General features: G+C 45.0%; 1 protein-coding gene across 6 annotated transcripts in view; it reads left to right on the forward strand.

Moving 5' to 3' along the window:
* Window positions 1-23,167, forward strand: part of Gng2 (G protein subunit gamma 2) — a 100,839-nt gene extending 77,672 nt beyond the window's left edge. For all 6 annotated transcript variants that reach the window (XM_039093680.2, XM_039093681.2, NM_031754.1 and 3 more), the window contains 2 exons: window positions 3,848-3,963; window positions 19,743-23,167. In XM_039093680.2, coding sequence (XP_038949608.1) covers window positions 3,877-3,963; window positions 19,743-19,871 — 216 coding nt within the window. In that variant the 5' untranslated portion in view covers window positions 3,848-3,876 and the 3' untranslated portion in view covers window positions 19,872-23,167. The remainder of the gene's footprint in view (window positions 1-3,847; window positions 3,964-19,742) is intronic.
* The last annotated feature ends 194 nt before the right edge of the window (window positions 23,168-23,361 follow it).

Consider the following 23,361-nt stretch of genomic DNA (forward strand, 5'->3'; position numbering starts at 1 on the left):
AACCCGTGACTACACAGCAAAGGGGACTTCAGGTTGCAGATGGAATTAAGGCCCTTGATCATCCGACCTAAAGAGAAGAAGAATACCTGGGGTGAGCGGGGAAGTCACATTGGAATTAGAAGGATCCTTGAAGAGGTAGACAATAGAAATTAGAGTCAAGGGAAGATATGGCTTCCCAGAAAGTCAAGGCAGTGATCTGAGAAGGAATTAGCCCACCTTCTCCAGCCATGAAGAATTCCCTGGAAGACATGAAAACCCAGAAACGAGTTCTTCCTTAGACCACCCCCCTTCCAGAAGGCCACCTCTCTTTACACCTAGACTTTAGCTTAGTGACACCCATTCCATACCTCTACTGTCCAGAAGCACAAGATAGTTTTCTGCTGCTTCGACAGCTGAATCCATGTGCATGGTACACTACTGCAGCAGAACTGCACACTCTCTAAATCTGTCCCTTCCAGAGCAAGAAGAGCCAACAGCATAGACTTCCATGGGATACAAAATCAAGATTGGAGCATTGAATCAGTTGCTGGTTTGCTGGTCAGCAACAGGGAAACTCTCGATAACAGTGCTATAATCAAGGTACCCCTCATTTCTCTAACACATAAAAGGTGGCCGGTCTACAGCTAACATGGTATCTTTACACTAGCCCAGAGAGATGGCTCAGAAGTTAAGAGCTGCTCTTTCAGAGGACTTGAATTCCGTTCCCAGACCAAGCTCAGGGGATACACAACTGTCTATAACCTCAGTTCTAGGGCATTTCTCACTCTCTTTCAATCTCCACACCATGTGTAAACACACGTACAAACAGACACAGGAATTTTTTTTAATGAATCTATTTTTTTAAAGAGAGGGTGCAGCCCTAAAACTTTAAAAAAGAGGGGAGAAGCGCAGATTCCTTCTGCTCATCCTGTAATATTCAAGATGGCCAAAAACAGGAGAGAAATGACAGTGGGGGTCGCTCCTCAAGGACATCACTGCTGTCCCTCATTAGCCAAGGCTTGGATAGTCATATTGAGTTGCAAAGGAAGCTAGAAAACAGATCATTCAGCAGACAATACCCAGCTAAAGTCCAGGGTTCCTGTAATCTCTGAAACAGAAAAATGTGGGCTTGAGAAATGGCTAAGTTGGTCAAGTGTTTGCCACACAAGCATGGAATCCAGAACCTACATAAAACCTTTGGGTACAGGGGCACCTGTAATCCTGTGACTGGAAGGCAGAAACAGAACGACCCACCCCTAGGGTTCAGTGGACAGCCAGCCTCAAAGAATCAGTGAGTGCTGTTTTCAATAAAAGACTGTCTCAATACACCCCCGACACACACACACACACACACACACACACACACACACACACCACACACACACACACACACACACACACACCTGAGACACATGAGCATGGACAAATAGGTAAGACACACATACACATAAGAAAAGAAATTAAGGGGTTGGGGATTTAGCTCAACGGTAGAGTGCTTGCCTAGCGAGCACAAGGCCCTGGGTTCTGTCCCCAGCTCCGAAAAAAAAAAGAAAAGAAAAGAAGTTAAAAGAAAAGGTACCATTACTAGGAAAGGGTACTGGGAGGCAAATTATGGTCTGTACATCAGGCTACTGTATGATTTAGTTTCAATTCAGTGCAGAAGAGTAGCTGGCCAGACTCCCAAATCTCTTTTGGGCCCAGTGAAGGTTCAGTAATCCTATGATTACCTGCACTCTAATGTAATGAATGAATTCCAGTTCAGCAGAAATGTTAGCTTCACAGAAAAGTGTCCAGGGACTTGGAGATCACGGCGGTCTTTAGCTCAGGCTGACTGGAAGTCAATACTCTGTCTTGGCTTTATAAACTTTTGCTAGGATGTCAAATGTCTTTTGGGTTTTGGACATATAATATCCCTATGCAATGACTAGGTTCTTAGCCATGCTGACGTAATCATAGTCTTTTATTTCGTGTGTGTGTGTGTGTGAGAGAGAGAGAGAGAGAGAGAGAGAGAGAGAGAGAGAGAGAGAGAGAGAGAGAGAAAGAGAGAGAGAGAGAGAGACACATGTGTTGGACTGAGGACAACTGGAAGGAATGATTTCTCTTCTTCCACCATATAGGCCTTCAGGGGATTGAACCTAGGTCGTCAGGTTTTGTAGCAAGTTCATTTACCCATCCCTCAAGACCCAGCCTTTTTTTTAAACATGAATTTCTCCCTCCCCTTATCTTCAAGTGACTGACAGCAGTTTGGAGCTCCTTGCTGCCTCAGACATAGCTTCAATTTCTCCCTCACTGTGTTGTCTCGAAACCCTTTGAAGCAAAGTTGAGGGAACAGTTAATTGCCTCCCCGTTTACACTGCAAATGTTAGAGGCCTGTTTTCAGCATTCATTCTCAGAAGGAACTTGGCAGAGAATTATACAAAATGTCCTCTTTCATCTTGAAGAATTATGCATGGAAAAGTACCAAAGAAATAGTTTACAGACTTTCGTTCTTAATACTAAAGAGATAACTTATAGTCTTTTGTAAGTGGTAGGTAACATTGTCTATGTGTTATTCTTCATCCCTTGGGTTTTCTTTGTGCCCTTGTTCATTTTTGAGAAGAACCTGGTCCTGTACCATCCCTACATACACACACACACACACACACACACACACACACACACACACACACACACACACACACACACAAAAGTTCCCCAAAGTGAGCCAGCATTTCAGCTGCTAATATAATGAATCCAGAACAAGAACGGACCAGTGTTGACCTCTGCCATGTGTCGTGTTTCATTTCCTGGGTCTGGCACTGTAGTTAAATTAAAGCCCTTGGATATTGCTACCCTATCAAATGTCAGCAACCTCCAGGGGCAGCTTTAAAAATGATAGCATGGAACCTTGATGAGAAGCAAGACCCAGTCGAGAGCTGGGGGAGGGCACCACCAAACATGAAACAGAATGATCTTTAAAAAGAACAGTAAGAATACAGTAAGATGGTCTATCTGATAAGCCAAGAAACAATTGGAAGAGAAATAAAACCTAGGATAGGTTTGGAAGGGTGTGGGAGGCATGCCACAGGAGGGTGCCTGGGAGCTCTAGCAGAGACACTGTCTCTCGATCTACACTGGCAGAGAACTTCCCTTTCAAAGCACAAGGGCACACTTTTAGCATTTGAGACAAGGTTCTGTCTCCCCTGGACGCTGTGGATGTGTCCCTGAAGGACTAAGAAAAATAACTGTGGGCAAAGAGCTGTGAACTCAGCCATAGTCAGAGTATTTGGGGACAGCTCTTCACAGTGTGCAATTAAGTGGCATTGGAAAGCCACCCCCATATTCATCACCACCCTGCTGGCCCAGTTTGGCATCCCTGTGGTAGGCAGTTTGAGGTGGTCACAGCTAAGCAGCAGAGTAGAGCTTGAGTCTGCGAGGCTCTTGGAAAATGTGAGACCTGAAAGGAAAATCAAATTTGCCCTTGATCGCTCTGCTCAGCCTTCCCTCTCATTCTCTAAGGACACTTTACCCAGCCCCAGACAATAGACAGCCCACAACCGACAGCAGCCGCACAGTGATGGTGTGTACCAGAACCCTACCACTTCCAGGGCATTTACAAATTAAAAAGTGATTTAATATCATATATACGTATTGTGTATAAGTATATGTCAGTGCGTTTTTTCTCTGCCTGACTAGGTGAAACTCTTTGGGGCAGGGCAGAAATGGGAAATCAATGCCTGCTAGTTAGACATGATGCTGACTGGGATGTATAGGTGGCTGGAGACTTGAGCCTGGTTACCAGCATTGTTTTGAGAGCCACCAGTGGTGAAGGACCGCATGTCTGGCAGCTTGTGGATTCTCTGACGCCGTCTTCCTCCGTGTTTTCTAGAGTGTCTGAAGACCCTGTCCAGCTCTCCAATGGCCAGCAACAACACCGCCAGCATAGCGCAAGCCAGGAAACTGGTCGAGCAGCTGAAGATGGAAGCCAGCATCGACAGGATAAAGGTGAGGACGATGTCATCTGCAGCTCGTCTAACTTGACGAGGGAGCAAACGCCTTGCAGCCCAACTGCCATTCGACTGGCTTTTCACAGAGATGGGTGATACCAGGCAGGAAGGGAGAGGGATCGAACAATTCCACGGATACTAATTTCTCTAAAGTATCTTTGGTTTCTTGAGGATTCCCCAACGTCAAATGATGATAGGCATTGAAGTGGGGTCCCGGTTGAACCAGGAACAAGCCAGGTGGTGCAGGCCTTTAATCTCCATGGTCGGGAGGCAGAGACAGGTGGCTCTTTGGGTTTGAGGCCAACCTGGTCTACAGAGTGAGTACCAGGATAGCCAGGGATACACAAGGAAACCCTGTCTTTAAAAAAAATCATAAACAAATAAATACCACAGCAAAAAGAAAAATGGTCTCCGTCTGAGTTCCAGCCGAGGAAGAGGGTGGGCACTTGAGACATCAATGGCCGCCTCCCAGACCCCAAAAGGATCTTCTTATTTTGGGTTCTAACCTTCTCTGTCCCATTCAGTACCTAAGACTTAGTGCTGATTTTAGGAGTCTAATCTGTTTTATTCATTCATCACTGACAATTTTTTCATCTTTATATCTTACTGATTCATTTTCACACTTGGGGCCTAGGTAGACATATTAGTGAGTGAGTGAGTGCCTTCCTTCAAACATCAGGGCTTGAGTTTGCATCTCTAGCATCCCCACAAAAGTCGGATTTGGGTGCCTGCAAGATGGCTCCATGGGAAAGTTGCTTGATACCAAGCCCAGCATTCTGAGTTCAAGCTCTGGAACACACAGAGTAAAAGGAAAGAACTGACCCCATCTTAGATCCATGTGTGCACTGTGATACACACAGACACACACACTTACCACATACACACATACATACCACACCACACACACATACACACACACACTTACCACATACATACACATACATATCACACACACCCACACTTACCACATACATATCACACACACGCACACACTCACCACATACATACACATAGACATACATACCACACACACACATACACTTACCACATACACACACATACATACCACACACACACACACCACATACATATACATACATACCACACACACACTCACCACATACATACACATACATACCACACACACACTTACCACATACATATTCATACATATCACACACACACTCACCACATACATACATGTACATACCATACACACACACTCACCACATACATACACATAGATACCATACACACACACTCACCACATACATACCATACACACACACATACTCACCACATACATATTCATACATATCACACACACACACTCACCACATACATATACATACATACCACACACACACTCACCACATACATACACATACATACCACACACACACTTACCACATACATATTCATACATATCACACACACACACTCACCACATACATACATGTACATACCATACACACACACACTCACCACATACATACACATAGATACCATACACACACACTCACCACATACATACCATACACACACACACATACTCACCACATACATATTCATACATATCACACACACACACTCACCACATACATACACGTACATACCATACACACACACACACTTACCACATACATACACATAAACACCATATACACACACACTTACCACATACATACACATACATACAACACACATACACTCACCACATACACACATACATACCACACCACACACACTTACCACATACATACACATATATACCACACTACACACATACTCACCACATGCACATATATATACCACACATACCACATATACACATACCACACACACCACATATACACATACACACATATACACCCGCCACACACACACTTTCCACATACACACATACTACATATATACACCACACACCTACCACATACATACTCATACACATAGACACATGCACACACACACCACACACACACACACACACGTGCACATCACACACACACCACACACATACACACACACTCACTACACACACACCATATACGTACACATCATACATATTACCCCCTACACACACAAACACACACACACACACACACACACACACACACTAAGGGGGCACTGTAAATAAATGGCGGAAAAAGAAAACATCCAAGTGTGGCTCAGAAACAGGCAGGTCTCAGGGGCTCGCCAGCCTGCCAGTTCACAAAAACAGCAAACTCTGTGCCCAGTGAGAGACCCTGTTTCAAACACTGAGGTTGGGAAAGATGGAGGACAATGTCCGGCATTCACCTCCGGCCTCCAATGTCCATACACAGAGTCATTACAATTCTCCCTTAGAAAGACGAGCAACGTGGATGTTTAAGGAAGGTTAGTAATCTGCTGTCACTTCACGCCCCAGACTTAACCTGACAGCTTTACTGGGGCTAATTTAGATAAAGGCCAGGCTTTGTTCAGTCCCTTGGCATATTTCGAGTGTGAAGCTAGCCCCACTGTCACTGGGAGCAGACGGCTATTATAGGATGGATTGCCGAAGAGGTAAATTTCTGTCAGTCACCACAATTGCACTTACTTAGAAACACTTCAGGAAATGGAACTCAGAAACATATCTCACTGTACTAAAATAAAAATAGAACATTATTCCAATTGCCTTTTTAAAGACCTACAGCATTTTTCTACTTTTCCTTCCTCTACACCTTAAAAAAAAAATCTGGATCAGTCCGTGTATGCATTGGACAGTGCAGTAGGCAGTAAACGTGGTTTGGGACACAAATCCAGCCCACGCTGTTTTTATTAACCAAGTATTATTGGAACACATGTACAGTCATTCACCTACATTCTGTGGGTGGCTCCAGCCACACTCCAGCCGTAGACAGAGGTGTTGGCAGAGATTACGCAGCCCACAGGACCCCACATAATGACCTTCCGTCCCTTTACAAAGTGAGTCTGTTGGTTCTCGGTTTAGAGCAGCTATCTTAGCCCATGTCGGTGTTCACATCACCCAAAGGACTCTATAAACAGACCAATTCCCAAAATATGCCAAAAGGAAAGCCAATTAAATTAGGGTCTCTTGGGTTTAGGGCTTAGGTCCCAGTATTTTTTTTTTAAATCTTCAGTTAATTCCAATATATAGCCACGGTTAAGACCTGCCACCTCAGGGCAAGGGGTTTGAACCTCCTCCCTTTGTCTACTCAGTCCTCGGTAGTGAAAGGACAGCTTGTCTACCTTCATAAGGAAGCTGGGCAGATAAATATTCAGGACATTTTCCCCTGGAAACTCGGGCTCCTAGTGTTGGGCCACACCATCCTCAGATCCCGTTGTTCTCCGTGGTGTTTATTTTTTTTTCCTTGCATGTGAATGAGACAAAGGCTCCTTCCCGTGTGTTTTCTTCCTCTGACTCCTCCTCTTTCATTGCTTCTTTTTCATTCCCTTTCTGGGAAAAAAAAAGTACAGAGCTTGGTGGGCGTTTTAAACGCTGGGAGAAGGGAGGTGGCCCAGGGACTGCTGTATCAGAGAGACACACCCATTTCCTTTATGAGGGACCAAGGCTCCACCAATCATCATCCTGAGAAACAGGGGTTTGGTCCCATGAAGCTCTGCTGTAGTTGGCATCTCCACCACTCTTCACGATCGCTAGACACTGGTCCTGAAGGAGAGGGAGCTGAAAAGCCCTCTTCCACCAGGCCATCCCTTCAGTGAATCCTTAACTACAATGGTTCTTGCCTTCCTGGTCCCTGCAGTCCGCTTCAACCGGCTTCCATCAGCTGTCTGTCACCTGTCTGTTACACTGCTGCCAAGAAAGCTTTCCAGAATAAAATTTCATCGTATTCCTCTCCCACAGAGAACTGTATTATTCCATAGCTCCCCATTCATCCGGCGGCGTCCCCTTGCGCGTCTCTTCAGCTTGACCCCTTCCTCTTGCCCACACTGGTCATGTCAACCACCTCTGAATCCCTCGAAAGGAGCCCCGAGTGCCTTGAACATCCTCTATTTCTGCCTTTCCTCTCTCACTTTACTAACGAGAAGGGCATGGACTCGCTGAGGATGATTCAGGCCAATCATTAGGTTCTCAAAGAAGCTTTCCAGAACCTTCTCCGTGACTCGTAGATTTTCTTCATCTATCCATTCGTTCATCTGTTTGTCTAATCAATACTTTACTGAGATTTTCATGTTTCCAGCACTCGTTAGCTTTGGGAGATTAGAAATGAACAGATAGGATTCGTGTCCTCACTTACGTGTGGTTTAGTGAGGGGTAGGTACGGAAGATACGAACATGACCTGTTATCAGAACAAGCAAAAGTATCCAAGAAGGATAGTTACCACAGATGTCAAAGCTTACTCGTGATTGCCCTTGGAAGAGACAAATAGATAGCTTCTGCGAGATGGGGGTTGGGGGGAGAGCACAGGCAAGGGTCAGCCCAATGAACCATGCAGGGAGTGGCCAGTACCCGGGTGGTCTTCACAGTCGTATCCAAGTCCTCCTTGATGTCATCAGACCTTCTGTTGATGGAAATACTGCAGCAGCCTGTACTCTGGCATCTGTTCCGTACCTCACAGCCAGGCAGGCACGCTGTGGGGAAATGATAGATTATTTTTAGTTTCACTGTTGGGGAACACTGTGACTACATTGACACCGTTCTCGGCTAGCTGGTTATCCACATTCAGAGATCCTTCAGGGACGCCGAGATTTCTTAGCTGCTCCACTTACTTTCTAAGCCTGAGCCTCTCAGAAGCCTGGGGGAGGACTTTTGTTTGCTTGTTTGTTTTTGTTTTTCTAGATAGGGTTTCTCTGTGTAGCCTTGACTGTCCTGGAACTAGCTCTGTAGACCAGGCTCACCTTGAAGTCACAGAGACCCGCCTGCCTCTGCCTCCTGAGTGCTGCGATTAAGGATGTGTGCCACCACTGCCAGGAGCGGACTTTTTGGATGATGCTAGGCTTGTGGTTCTATCATTACATAATAGCTTTCTGTGCATCTGCAAGAACCAGCCGTAGCCAGGTGACCTGAGGAGGAGCGTTAGTAAGAGGAGCTAGGGTGCAGCCGCCACTGGAGCTTCCAAAGGACCCATAAGCAGGAGGTGTCCTATCCCTCAGAGTAGCCCAGCCTGCTCTACTGGACCTGGATAACACTTTTTTGTTTTGAAACCTTCCTTGGTTTTCAACCTTTGTATCATGTCCTGGGAGATTTGGACTAATGGAACCCAGATCTGTTCATGAGCCCAGGAATAAATAAATGAGCTTCTCAGCTGTTCTTGATTTCTTTGTTAGCATTTCCATCAAGGGCAGGGAGTAAAAGCAAGAGAGTGGAAGCAGAGGGGTAGAGAGGGATTGGGGATGGGGATGCTCGGATTTCTAAAGTGGGGAGTATACAAGGGCTAATAGTGAAACAGGGAGAAAGCTCCTTAGAGCGTGTGTTGGGGGGTGTACAGAAGAGGGGGATGGTAGGTTTTCAGGAAGTATTTTTTTTAAAGATTTATTCATTTATCATATATAAGTACACTGTAGCTGTCTTCAGACACACCAGAAGAGGGCAGCAGATCTCTTTACAGATGGTTGTGAGCCACCATGTGGTTGCTGGGAATTGAACTCAGGACCTCTGGAAGAGCAGTCGGGTGCTCTTAACCACTGAGCCGTCTCTCCAGCCCCCTTTCAGGATGTATCTTACTGTTGCCATATTAGGACTCTTTGGGTATCAAACAGAATTATAGAAGACACAAGATGTCTTAGAATACAGGGGCAGGAATGCAGTTGAAGGGGCAGCAATTGAAGGGATGACTGGGAGCCATTGGTAGGCTCCCACTGGGAGGGCCATGGTGTAGGCCCTCCATGATGAGCCATTGCTTCTCCTGCCATTGGTGTTTCCTGGGAAGAGTGGATTTCTCAGCTAATTGGTGCATGTGACAGACACAAGATGGCCGCCCTCAGCTCCCAAGGTAAACAGCAAGATTTATTACCACGTTTTTTCCAGTTTCACCACCATAGTCTGGCATCTCTGGCTAGCAAAAAATAAAACATCTCTAGCTATCAAAGTCAGGCTGCAGTATAAAAATCATGATTTCTAGGAATTAAGAATAAAAAAGGAGCCAGGAACTGTTATAAGCTAGGGTGAACTTCTTTGACAGAGGCTACTTTTAATGTTACAAAAAAGACTTTAAAGGTAAGGGGAAAAAAAAATCCAAGCCCAGGACCATGAAGGGAGTGATTGTTTCTTATCTGGCTAGACTCATAAATTGATCCCACATATTTCCCCCAAATATTTCTAATATACCTTTTCAACAGATTCTCCTTCTTGCTCTAGCAACGTGTTGTGTAAATTCCCACTTACCTGGTTATTCTGAGTTCCTCACTGGGAGCACTCCACCCCATCCCACACCTCTCTTTGCTTGTGTAAATTATATTCCTTCATTAAGTATTAGCTTAAACTCTCATCTGTTCATTAATCCTTTTCTATTCCTACCAAATTTTCTAATTTAACTTCTATTAAATAAATTTTCCTGACAGACTACATGGTCCCTAAAGTAAAGGACGGTGTTTGTGTCCTTTGTGATTCCTTGAAGATTTGAAGCATCAATGTGATGAGCTAAATAAAACTGCAGTAATCAGAGAGAATTCAAATGACATCCGTAAAGGGGTAGGAGAGGTGGTTTTAAAGTCAATTTGTTGTGTGTTATAGTGTGACTACAAGTAGACACCATTTGCAGTGTGCCTTTTAAAACAATCCAAAAATAAAAGACAGGCTGGTTTCAGTAATTGGAAGCTACATAAATTAGGGAGTCAAGTCTGAACATTTCTAATTTCTGTCGACTTGCTGATATAGACCCATATACCACATAGGAAATGAACTTCAGAGAATGCTGTACTGAGAAATAAACTAGTTTAAACCAGATTTGAGGGCAGCCTGAGCTGCATAGCAAGACCCTGGGGTAGAGGGCATGAGACAGTGACACAGAGAGAGAAAGAGACAGAGAGAGGAGAGAGAGAGAGAGAGAGAGAGAGAGAGAGACAGAGACAGAGACAGAGAGACAGAGAGAGAGAGACAGAGAGAGACAGAGAGCTCAGAGACAGAGAGGCATCCAAGAAGTGAGCTAGTTAGATATGCACAGTGCTGGAGAATGGACACAGACTTGGTGTGGGACTTTGTAAATATTTTTTCAATAGTTGAGCTAAAAGCTTTAATATCCCTTCTTCAAAGTGATATATTCGATTTTATTAGGAAAAACAAGGTATACCCTTCTTTATGGGTCAATTGATAACATTTCCGTAGATGATAAAATCAGTAAAACATACAATAGTCTTATAGACATTCAAGTGTGGCCAGCCTTAATTTACTGTAGCTGCTGGAAATGAAGCAAAAGCATTTCAGTTAAATTCTGATCTGTGTTGATATGAGCGAGAAATGTCTGTTTCATGAAGGCTGATAAAATACTTAAGAACTCAGTAGCTATTGGTCCAGCCCCAAGTATATCCTTCTCCCTGTGCATTTTACATAGCCACCAGGAAAGCGTCTGAGTTCAAAAACCCAACACATTCCCAAATCCAAAATGTCCTAAGCACCAAGACAGTGCCAGCAGAGGAAACTTCCACACACTGAAGGGTCATAGTGAAAACATAAGCTCGCTAAAAATACTAGAAAGCATTAACTTCAGACTAGATGCATGAGGTCCATGAAATATAAACGAATTTTGTGTTTTGACTTGTGTCTTAGCCACAAGAAGTGTGTATGTGTGTGTATTCCACTTTTTATTAAAATTGTTTAAAACACAGTGGTCCAAGAATTTGAGATCCTCCATTTATACCACAAAAGTTTAGAAGTTTCAAGTCCCTGGGAAATTAAATTTTTGAAATAGCCTAGTTTTCAGTGAAAGTAGAGTCTCCCTTACTCAAAAAGAAAAAAGAAAAGAAAAAGGAGAGAGAGAGAGAGAGAGAGAGAGAGAGAGAGAGAGAGAGAGAGAGACAGAGACAGAGACAGAGAGAGAGACAGAGAGAGAGACAGAGAGACAGAGAGACAGAGACAGAGACAGAGAGACAGAGAGAGAAAGGGAAAAGAAAAGAAAGACTGTTCGGCTAAGCCTGATGGGGTAAGCTTGTAATATCAACTACACTAAAGACTGAGGCAGCTCTGGGTAACTGCATTCATGCAGGCAAACCAGCTGAGGAAGTGACATCATGACTGATAACCTTCAGGGCACAGGCAACTTCCCATGTGCAGAGGCCATGACAGCCTGTCGGGGCGTGTTTCTTTGCCTAATGGCTTGTGTGCATTCTGAGGCATGAATTTGAAGATGAGCTCCATTTCAGGACGTAACAGAGGTGGAACCACAGCTTTTCATTCCAGTTCAATGTGACAGGAGGTCTGACTTCTGTCTTCATAGACAGCTGCCTCTTAGCAACTTCTCAGACACATCAAGGCATCTCATCTGTCTGCCTAGAATCGTTTTGTTTTGTTTTTATTTCAAAGCTGATAGCTGTAGTCCGGTGGCCATTGTCAGGGCTGTCTAGATTCTCCCTCTCCTCACTCCTTGGTTTGAGTTTGGTGAGGTTACCCATAACCTGGATTTCAGCAACTGTCAGTCTGGGAAGATCAATGCTACTGTGGGAAGTAAACTCATGGGCTAGAGGGGTCGGGGAAGGGGGGAAGGAGAGGGAGGGGGAGGGAGAGGAGGAGAGGAAAGGGGAGAGGGGAGGCAGGGAGAGAGAAAGGGAGAGGAAGAGGAAGGGAGAGAAAGAGAAAGCCAGTTACTAAAGTTCTTGCCACATTAGCATGAGGATCTGAGTTTGAGCCTCAGCCCAAGTGTGACAATGTATACTTGTAATTCTAGTGCATAGGAGACAGACAGACAGACCCCTGGAACTTACTAGTCAGCCATCCTAGCTAATCAGAAAGCCCCAGACCAATAAGAAACCCATTAAAAAATAAAAAAAAGCAGGGACTGAAGCGATGCCTTAGGCTTAGCAGCTAAGAGTTCAGTTCCCAGCACCCATGTCAGGCAACCCACAAGTACCTGGGACTCCAGCCCTGGGCATTTGACACCATCCATAAATAAAAATAAATGTGTTTTCAACGTGATGACATTCTTTCTTCTGTAAGTTATTCTTGTCCTGGAGGCATCTCAGTTGACAAGTCACAAAGTACAGTGCCAAGGGCTTTTATTTTCCTAACATTTAGAATAAGTCAAGAAAAGGGCCTACCGCCTCCAGGCACTCCAGTGTCCGTTTCCTAAGGGCATTCTTCTCCATGACTGTAATGCAATGTTAGACCCAATAGTGATCCACATTTCCATTCTAATCTTGAGACCCCATCTAAATACTAAATTATCCTAATAATTTCTTTAGCGAAAGGACCTGATTGGAAATCCTGTCTTCTAGCTGTCCTGTGCGACACAGCTCCTCTCATAACCTTGACACATTTTTTTAAGATTGTGGTCCATTTATTTATGCAAGGTCACTCAGTTTGGGCTTGTCTGACATTTCTTTTCTTGTACTATGTGGGCCCTGGGGATCAAACTTAGGTCCTGGGGCCTGGTGACAAGGACATTTACCCACTGAACTATTTTACCGTCTCCCTTATCTGATATTTTGGTCTGATTAAATTCTAGTTAGAAAACCTTGACCATATAAAGTGTTTCTTTCCCCCCCCAGCCCCACCCCAGTGGCACTTGATTTTGAGTTGTCACTTACTAGTGACATTAGCTTTGATTATTACCTAAGGTGGCATCCTCACGGTCTCTCCGTGAGAAGTAATTCTTCTTCCCTTTGCAGCTTCAGTATCTTGGAACTTAGGAGAGGTAGCCCAAGACTGGGTATCTCTTTTCTTCCTCATAAAACATTGTTTGGTTTTTTTTTATGTATTTAATTATGTTGCTATGGTCTCGGGGTATCCCCATTAATCAATGGTTTATAATCTTTGTCAATTTGTTACTTTATTTTTCGTGTCCATGCCTTTTGCCTGCATGTATTTCTGTGTGTGCCTGGCACTCAAGGAGGGCAGGGAGGACACGGATCCCCTATAAGCAGCGATGTCTGGGAATTGAACCCAGACCTGCAGGAAGAACAACCATGCTTTTAACCACTCCACCAGTTCTCTCTCCAGCTCCTGTAATCTATTGTTTGGATCTTAAATTAGCACAGGCTAAAAGCTGGCTACTGTGTCCTTTGGGTGCGAATCCTTCATTCCTTTGAGCATTTGCCTAGTTTGGAGCGAAAGCAGGTTCTCCTCTTATTTTCTCTCAGCTGCAGAGTCAGCCTTTCCTCTGGTGAGCCCTGGGTCCTTGGAGAATGGTATTTAAGAACCCAGATCTGGATGTGCCGCATGCTCACTGCTCCCGGGTCCTCCCCTGGACAAAGCTAGAAAGTGCAGGCATGTGTTCACGTACAGACGCACGTATATGCTCATGCACACTTCACGTCTTTCTTTTTACTACGTCTGTATGTGTGTGAATTTATAACCATGCATTTATACCCAAACCACCAAGTCCTGTGCTATACCGTAGGGTTCAGTGTCATTTTTTTAATCTCCACAATTAGAGCCCCGATTACTGCCAATGAGACGCCATCTCCCTTCATCATTGTCTGACTGCCCCCTGCGGGGAACCGAGTTTCCACTCCACACCTCCCCTTCTCCACGGAAAAGTCCTGCACATCCTTTGTGTCTGTCTTGATTATAATTTTCTTTACCCTGTGCTCTTGGTCATAAAGAGAGTATTTGCAATAGCTTCTTTGATGGCATCCCTGTCCACCAACTCCACGGACCACACCAGTCGTGTCCTTCTGTTCCGATGAGTTTATCTGTTCCCTAGAGTAGAAGCCTCCTCCTGCTTAATTGCTATTGGCGATATTTTATGAACACTGAACGCTGTAAAGCTGCCTGCAGCTCTAGCACCAAGAAATGCAATGCCTACTTCTCGCTCCACGGGAGTTTTTAAGAATGCACCGCCATTAGTTGAATGAAGTGTCTGTTCGCAAAGGTTGCATTTGAGAACGCCTTTAGCACTGACCTGAACCCTTTCCATGCATCAGCACTGGTACACAGTGATGAGGAGGACCAGCAAGGCTCCTGCCCTTGCACAGCATAGTTCTTGAAGGGATAGAGCATATTAAGCAACCAGTAAACGGGCTCAGAAGGAGAATCATGCTGGGGAGGGGTGTGGCTTCTGTGCATGAGAAGAGAGAACAGAAAAAGGTAAAGGAAGCCGGTTTGGAGGAAGGGATCAATGAGTGCCCTTTCAGGATTCAGATTTCCGTTGCTTTCCGGGAGAAAAGGGGGGCTGGCTGCAGAGGGTGTGTGGGAGGATGTTCTTCTGAATCATACATACAAAACCGTAAGGCAGAGAGGACTCCGGGGCTTTCAAAACTGAAAGGGAAAAGTAACGGGACAAGAAATAGGAGAGGAGTGAGTTCCACAAATTCAGGGCCCATTGCTTAATATATTGTTTATGGTTTTGTTTCTACAAGGTGTAGTGAGCAAGAACCGGTGATTTCAAATGGGGGATTACATAAGCCAATCTGGACTTTTAAACTACTGTTAGAGTCACAGTATGGCGACAGCACTCGTGACCATTTCAAAAGCAAGGGGGGGTCACCAGCTTCCTTTCACATTTTGGTGTCCTTGACCCAACTGGCTGTCCGCTGAAGCTTTTGCTCCCCTTCTCAGAATGATCCTTTTACATTACAGAGGAAACTAATTATGTTGAAATACAGAATATTTTTATAAGGCACTTTAGATAATAGCACATCTCTAAAAAAATACTTTAAAAAGCCCATATAGTATATACTATGGTTATAGATATGTCCCTTTATTTACAGTGTCTAATACCACGTCTATAACCATAAAGTGGGTGACTGTTAGTACGATGTTGAGATCTGAAGATGATTGTATTATGACTGAAAATATCTTGTTCTATTGACTGGCTCGCTCTCCTGCTCGGCTCGTGTTTATAATGAAAGGAGATGATAAATTTCCATTTGAGGTTAGTGAAAAATAAAGGAATGATTTTTATCATCCAACTTCACAAACCACTCTTTTAATTCTATCCTCGGGCCCCTTCGGTTGTCCTGGAAAGGAAGGGCTTCCGACTGTGGGGCTGAATGGAGGTGACGGCGAGGGATCTAAGCGTAGGCTATTCTTGGACTGTTCCAAGGTTCAGAGAGAGTCTTCATGAACAACTAGGCCTGTGAATATAAAAGACGCTGTGTGCAGAGTGTTAGAAAGGATAACCCCAAAGTGTGAGATCCAGGAAGAGCATCACATGATTTACTGTAAGAGAAGGGACACATGTGACGGTCTATGTAGAGGTTAAATTAGGAACATGAACATGAACATTTTTCTGCTTCTGAGCTGACGCCTAAGCCAAGCACTTACTCAGTGAAATCTAGAATCCACACGCCCACATTGAAGACATGATGTTGGACATGATGGCACACATCTGGAATCCCAGTGCCCAAGAGATTAGAGGATCCAGAGTTTCACACCAGCCTGAGCTACATAGCCGGGACAGCATAGGAAGATCCTGTCTCAAAGAAATCAACTGAAAAAAGTGTGAGGGTATTAGTAACTTACAGACTCGTACAACTCTTCTACAGACTAACGACGACACTTGGCGTAAAGCAGTTTACACAGTTTGGACACATAGCAAAGGCCATAAATACCAGCAGCTATTCCAGCTGTCAGCAAGATTCCAGTGTTGTGTGGGGTCATCATCCTCAAGAGACAGCAGTCTCGGGAGGAAACAATATATTTTGAAAAGGAAATTGCTCAGAATCGTTTGTTCAGATACAAACTACAAACGATTCCATGTTATTAATTTTCCCGCTCTAGTATCTTCTGTGCCATAAAGAGGACTTTGAGATGCACAGAGATGACTTGGTGGTGAGAGCACTGGCTGTTCTTACGGAAGACTAGGGTTTGGTTCCCAGCACCCATGTGGCAGTCTGTGTAACACCAGTCCCATAGGATCCAGTGCCCCCTTCTCACCTCCTGGAGTGCTGCGTGCATGGGGTGCACAGACATGCACGCAGTCACACACACACACACACACACACACACACACACACACACAAAGGGAAAATAAAATCTCGGGTAAAGAGTGCTTCAGAAACGTCATGCCGTGTGCCTGTGTGCGAGCGCCGTGGTTGAGTAGTAGAGCTCTTCCTAACAAATGTGGGTACGGCAGTGCGATTTTACAGTTGCTGCGTCCTGTTAAACCCATCCACTCCTATTGCTCGAATAAGTAAAAGCCACAGGGAAAAAAATGTTCGCTATTTCCCCTCAAAGTCTGACCTTTGCCCTCATTTGGGGGAGCCACGGCTAGAACAGTCCTTTTCCTTTCATCTCATCATCGTCGAGTTTGGGAAAGATGCATGGAGAATTAGTTCCCACCTTTGGAACTAGCCAGGCATTTCAGTCGTTTGCATGCAGGCAGCTGCGCCTGTAACGGCAAAACATCAGCATCCGAGTTCTTCTGCGGCGTGCGTCTCTGCCCGCCTGCGAGCAAGCTCCGGGAATCTGCCGAGCCTCAAGCCTTCATCTACACAAGGTGGATGGTGATTTATACCGATGCACTCTCACAGAGATGGGAAGGAAAGATGCTCGGTGGGACACGTCTAACATTCACGTTAGAGCAGGGTGAGGGCAGACCCTCACGCAATGACTGACGGATTTGAGCAACAAAGAGACGAATGCCACATAAAAGGTAGGGGTTGGCATTGGAGTGCTCTGTGCGCAAGGCATGGAATCCCAAAAGGTCACCACAGCCACCGGGCGCTGAGTGTCACGGGGCAGATTCTCGCTCAGAGGGTTGGGCATCAACCGTACTGACACCTTCATTTCAAACATAACATTTCTGGCGCTGCTGTGCCGAGAGGACATACTGGTGCTGCGTTAAGCCATCTGGTTGGTAGTGCTGCATCAAGGCAGTGACAGGGAACAAATGCTTATTTCAGTGTTTACATCCAGATCAAGGTAAGCTGGCCTTCCCAGCAGTAATCATTCCCCTATATTTTGGCACTTCCTACACAGGTCTACTCTGCAGAGCAGAAAAATTTTACTTCTACTACAGAGCAAGAGAAATTTTAACTTGATGTCGAGAACAAAGTAGGCTTATGATTATCGAGCTGCTGTGAGATTTTCCCTTATCAGAGCAGCAGCCACTCCACACCGAGTCACTGTCACCCTGGCCTATGGCACAGTGTCTGTCTAGAATAGTGCTTCTGTCTGACTAGAATAGTCCTTCTGTCTGGCCGGCGGCTAAGAGAGCAGAGAAAGAAAAGCTGAGCGTTTGCTGATTGAGACTGTAAAACTGATTTCTGTGTCCAACCTGTTAATCTTAAAACTGTTGTAAGCTCTAAGCGATGGACGTCTAATCCACTTGGTCCTCAGGCAAGGATCAGAGCAAGGGTGTGGCCACTGATCCCTTCCTGGAGACTCGTGAACTGGGCAGGGAGGTCCTGATTGTTAGTTCAAATGGACAGAGAGGGAGAGAGAAGCGTGCCTGGCAGGTCATGCACTGATTCTTCTGCCCCAGAGTAATTAGCATCGATTCTGCTCACATCTCATTGGCCAGAACAAATCACTTGTGATATAAGCTAGTCTGATTATCACTGTGCAGATATATGGAGCCTACCTGGAGTGAAGCATGGAATGTAGTTATAGTATAATCTGCCCGAGTCTTAGAGAAGCTTATACTTGCAGTGGTCACCGTGAGAGACTTTCACACCCTACAGTTGGTGAGCCTCAGCACAGGCATACGGTGTCATGTAAGAATCCAATGACTGACTCCATGTTGTCTTAGAGAAGCTTATACTTGCAGTGGTCACCGTGAGAGACTTTCACACCCTACAGTTGGTGAGCCTCAGCACAGGCATACGGTGTCATGTAAGAATCCAATGACTGACTCCATGTTGCTGATTCCAAATGACATTCTTCTGGTAGGATCACCTACCCCATCGACAGATGTCAGCTTATCTCTCAAAGTTAAATCTAGCTCCTCAAGTAACAAAAACGTGCAACAACTGCGGAGGATAGCACCATTGGTAATTCCTCACAGGGAGCTGGCAGTGCGCACGACACCTCCCCAAAACGCGAAGCTCCTCCAATGGGAGCCTTCTTGGTTGGAGTCACATGGTGCTACTGTAATGAATATTTTCTATACTATATGATATCAGTGTGTGTGTGTGTGTGTGTGTTGTGCATGTGTGTGTGTGTGTGCGCGCGCGCATGCGTGCGTGCATGCATGTTAGTATGCCTTCTGGTTAGAAAGGGACACCGGTCTAGCTGTAGGCATTCTAAGGAGAATTCCAGAAGCAGGGGTGTGGCTATAGAGAGATAGCAATGACTCTCCTAGGTCAAGAGCACCCTTTGTGTGGGATTCGATGTCTTCCCTAGGTTATCTCACTGGTATAATTCTGCCACCAGTGCTGGGACTCAGCGGCAGCAACTAAGGTATCATGGCACAAAGGTTTAAGGGGAAGGTTGGTGCTTGCTCGGTTCTCCGATTCTCGAGTCAAGTGGCTCTTCTGTTTGAGGCCCTGATTGCTTCGCTCCTAAATCCCCACCTGCCGGCCACAGCGCTGTCAGTCAGGTCGGTTTCACTGACAACCAGGAAGCAGAGCTTATGCAGGCGGGGTGTAGCCCTTCACTTACATCCGTTGGCTTTCAAGTGCTTAGCTGGATGAACTCCAAGGTGGAGGACCCCAAAGCTGGGGTCCTGAGTGGCTGAGCGGTGGTGTTTGGGTCCGTGCCTGTCCATCCTCTCAGATGTCTTTGCCTTCCCATGCAGGTGTCCAAGGCAGCTGCAGACTTGATGGCCTACTGTGAGGCACATGCCAAGGAAGATCCCCTGCTGACCCCAGTCCCGGCCTCAGAAAATCCCTTTCGGGAGAAGAAGTTCTTCTGCGCCATCCTTTAAGTCTCTGAGAGGAGGCTGAAGATGGTCGGGGCTCCCGGGACATTGATGTAGAGTTCCTAGCAGAGTGGGCGCCTTTCTCGTCCGCAGCATTTAAAGAGAGGAAGGAGAACCATCCTGGACACTCCGGGCTGTGCATGTTTAAAGAACTGTCCCCTCATGAGAATGAAAGCTTGATTCCATGTCCTAACTTTAGAGATCTGACCCTGCAGACCGGCCTGGAGGAGGGGAGTGTATAAAAAAAACGAGATTGGTGTCACTTCTTTTCTGCTACCCCCCCACCCCCCAGGACCTTACATTTCTGCTTCATATTTATAAACAAACAAAATAAACATTAAAGCTGGTGTCCTGAGCTGAGATATGGCTGACATCCTGGGAATGAGAATTGTCCTTCAAGTACCCTCTGATAAGATGTCGCCCTGTGTAGCCACAGTCCAGTTTAATGGCTTCCACGTTTATAGTCTTTTGTGCCTTTTTCTTTTCCTTCCCTTTCTCTTTCTCTACCCCTCTCTGTTAGAGGACTGGGGGGATTAGGCTGGGTTTGTGTGTTAGACTCACCTCCAAGGAGGAGATGTTTAGAAAGATGTTTCCCCATGGGATTTCTTCATGAGAATAACGATAAGAAAACAAAGAAATCATACCACACACACGCACATGCACGCACGCACACACACCACAATGCCGGCTCTCTGTGTGTCCCCTTACCACTATTCTCAATATTTGTATATGATAGTTTCGATTCTGCGAGTAAAAGTAAATCATGTGTTGTGACCGGTGCTTTCATATCCGTGGTAGTTTTTGAGTGACACTGCATGAACATGTCCCTACATCGCATCCATTCAGAAGTTTCATTGTTTAGCTGGAAAACTAATAAGAGAAGTGAGAGAAAAAGAGGCCAGGGAGTGGGGGGAAATCCTCTGTACTTTGATAATCGAATCACTTCAACGCCTTAGCCATGCCTGAAATACCTCCTAGTGACCTGTGGTGTTAAGTACCCGGACCCACGGCATTCGGGCTCACCCGGGATCCAGGGCAGCTGGGTTACTCCTGCACTGGAGACCAGGCAGGTGTCCATGGTGGCTTGGGAAGGCACTGTCAGAATATAACATCAGCCCGTTCCCGCTTCCAGGAACCGTGGAAAGCATGTGCAAAGGAACGCTTTCCATGTTCATAGATAGCTAGGCAACCACAGCCCTCTATAGTTCAAGCATCAGAAGAAGTAAGCCCATGGCTCCAAGGGAGGCGGCCAGCCTTGGGATGCTTGTTGTTTAAGAAACAAAGTCCCCGAATTGTGCTCTGAGCAGACCTTGTGGCTGACTCTTCTTCCGGCTGACGTGGCCCCAGTTTTTCACTTCCCCAAGATTTCAAAGCATTCACTGCTTTCTTCTCCACCCTGTTTCTCAGAGCCTCTCTGCCTTACTTATAGCTCCCTCTGGCTAGTGCTCTCTTCCCACAATAAGGCACCGGGAGCGAGTATTTTTCATTACAGTTAAACCCTCCGTCAGTAGCAGAAGGCCTCGGCTGCCTTCAGACTTTCTGTCACCTACGCGGTCAAGGAGAGCCTCTTACACGTACGTCTTTTTGTTTTCAAATCCTAAAAAACCACTAAACCCAAGTAAAATTTATTTCCTCCTCTTGCCATTCTCTTCCCATTTTAAAAGTTGGTAGTACTTCTGAAGGGAAGAGACTTCCTATGGCAAGGACACATTTTCAAAATAGATTTGGTAAGATATTTTTCCTAACTCTTATGGGTTTTCAGCTAAAGGAGTGAACTATGCCCATTTAAAGTTTCTGCCGGGGGTGGGAGAGACGAGGGTACAGGACTGATTATCAATGAGCAAATGCAATTCTGTAACCTGAAACTTCTGTTCCGGAGGGTCTAGGGGGGTTGTTAGAGTTGGTGGGATGCTCATGAAGATTTAATGGTCAAAACAAACAGACAAAAACAAAACAAAACAAAACAAAAACCAAACCACTGTCAGCTTACAGATAATGCAATTAATAACACTGTAGAATCCGGTAAAAGAATCACATTCAAAGTGAGCAGAGACATGAACCTGTGTTCACATGTCAACATCCGTGACTGGGGCACTCTGTGCTGGTTGTGGGGTACACTAGGAGGATTCCAGACTTCTGTGCAAATTTAGATCTCTGAAGCAGTTAAAAGGGGAACCTAATCTTTAGAGTGCCCCTTGTACAGGTCTAGCAATTAAACATTCAGGAGTTGCAAATTACTTGTGAGCATGCCCACAGGATAAAAGGGCAGGAAGCTCTGTCCTCTTCCACACAGAAGTTTCAGGAAAATATAGTCTTTTTTACAATTTCATATCCTTCGGTATGGAGCTATGGCTGGAATCAGTTTTGACTCATTGATGCTTGTGTTAATTAAAGGGGAAAAAGGGTTTGTTTACTTGGATTGGCTCCAAAGAGCTTAATTCTTTCGGGATGTCAACCACCATTGTCACCAGCATAATTTTATCGTGGGTTAACTAATAGGAAACTTCAGTTTAACCATTTAAGACCCTCATTTCTCTATACCAGGAAAATAATTAAAATCTGCCCTAGAATTAATAAATAATAAATATCATACTTATAATGCAATGTCTATTAAGATACCTGAACCATTTTATTATCAACTCCAATTTAAAATGTTTTCAAGTTTGAAAGTAAGTGTGATGTAAGTCAAATCATCAGATTTAAGAAGAAGGACAAGTATCATACTTTTCCCCACATGCTTGTACTCACATGAGTTTTGAGAAAATCAAGCTGGTGACCTTTAGCAGATTTTTTTTAATGCTTTTTTCCCCCTTGGTGTTTGCTTCTAGCCAATCCTGAAAATGATGAATTATTATGTGTCTATTGTGTCTCACAGGCCAACAATTGTACCACGGTTCAGATCGCCACACTTTTCCTGTATAAGATCTGTAGAATGTGTCTTTGAAGAGGAGAAAACAGAAAAAATGGGGGTGGGTTATCTTATGTTTTGATGGGGTTTTTGCTTTTGGGGGTTTCTTGGTTGGCTGGACTTCGTTTTGTTTTGTTTTTGTTTTTGTTTTTGTTTTTTTCAAGACGGGGTCTCACTATGTGGCTGTGGCTGTCTGGAACTTGTTCTGTAGACCAGGCTGGCCTCGAATTCAAAGATTCCCCCTGCCTCTGACTCTTGAGTGCTTGGGAATAAAGGCGTGAGCTGCCACGCCCAGCTTAAAAACCTCGGAAGCAGGGAAACCTGAATGTGATGTGCACACCTTTATCCCACATGAACTGTGTGTTTGTTTTAATAAACGGAATTTTCAGATTCATTTCCTATGGGGTCACTTTCATTGCAAGGACCTGTGGGCCACCTCCCACATCAGTACTGATTTGAGAGGGGCCTGGAAATACAGAATGACAGGGAAACAGAGAAAAGGATTCTCTTGAGGAGTCAGCTCATAGCAGATTTAAAGAAGAGGAAAAATGCATCTTATCTGGAGCTCTGTGTAAATCTCCCCTCCCT

The sequence above is a fragment of the Rattus norvegicus genome, chromosome 15, assembly GCF_036323735.1.
Source record: "Rattus norvegicus strain BN/NHsdMcwi chromosome 15, GRCr8, whole genome shotgun sequence".
NCBI classification, from domain to species: Eukaryota; Metazoa; Chordata; class Mammalia; order Rodentia; family Muridae; genus Rattus; species Rattus norvegicus.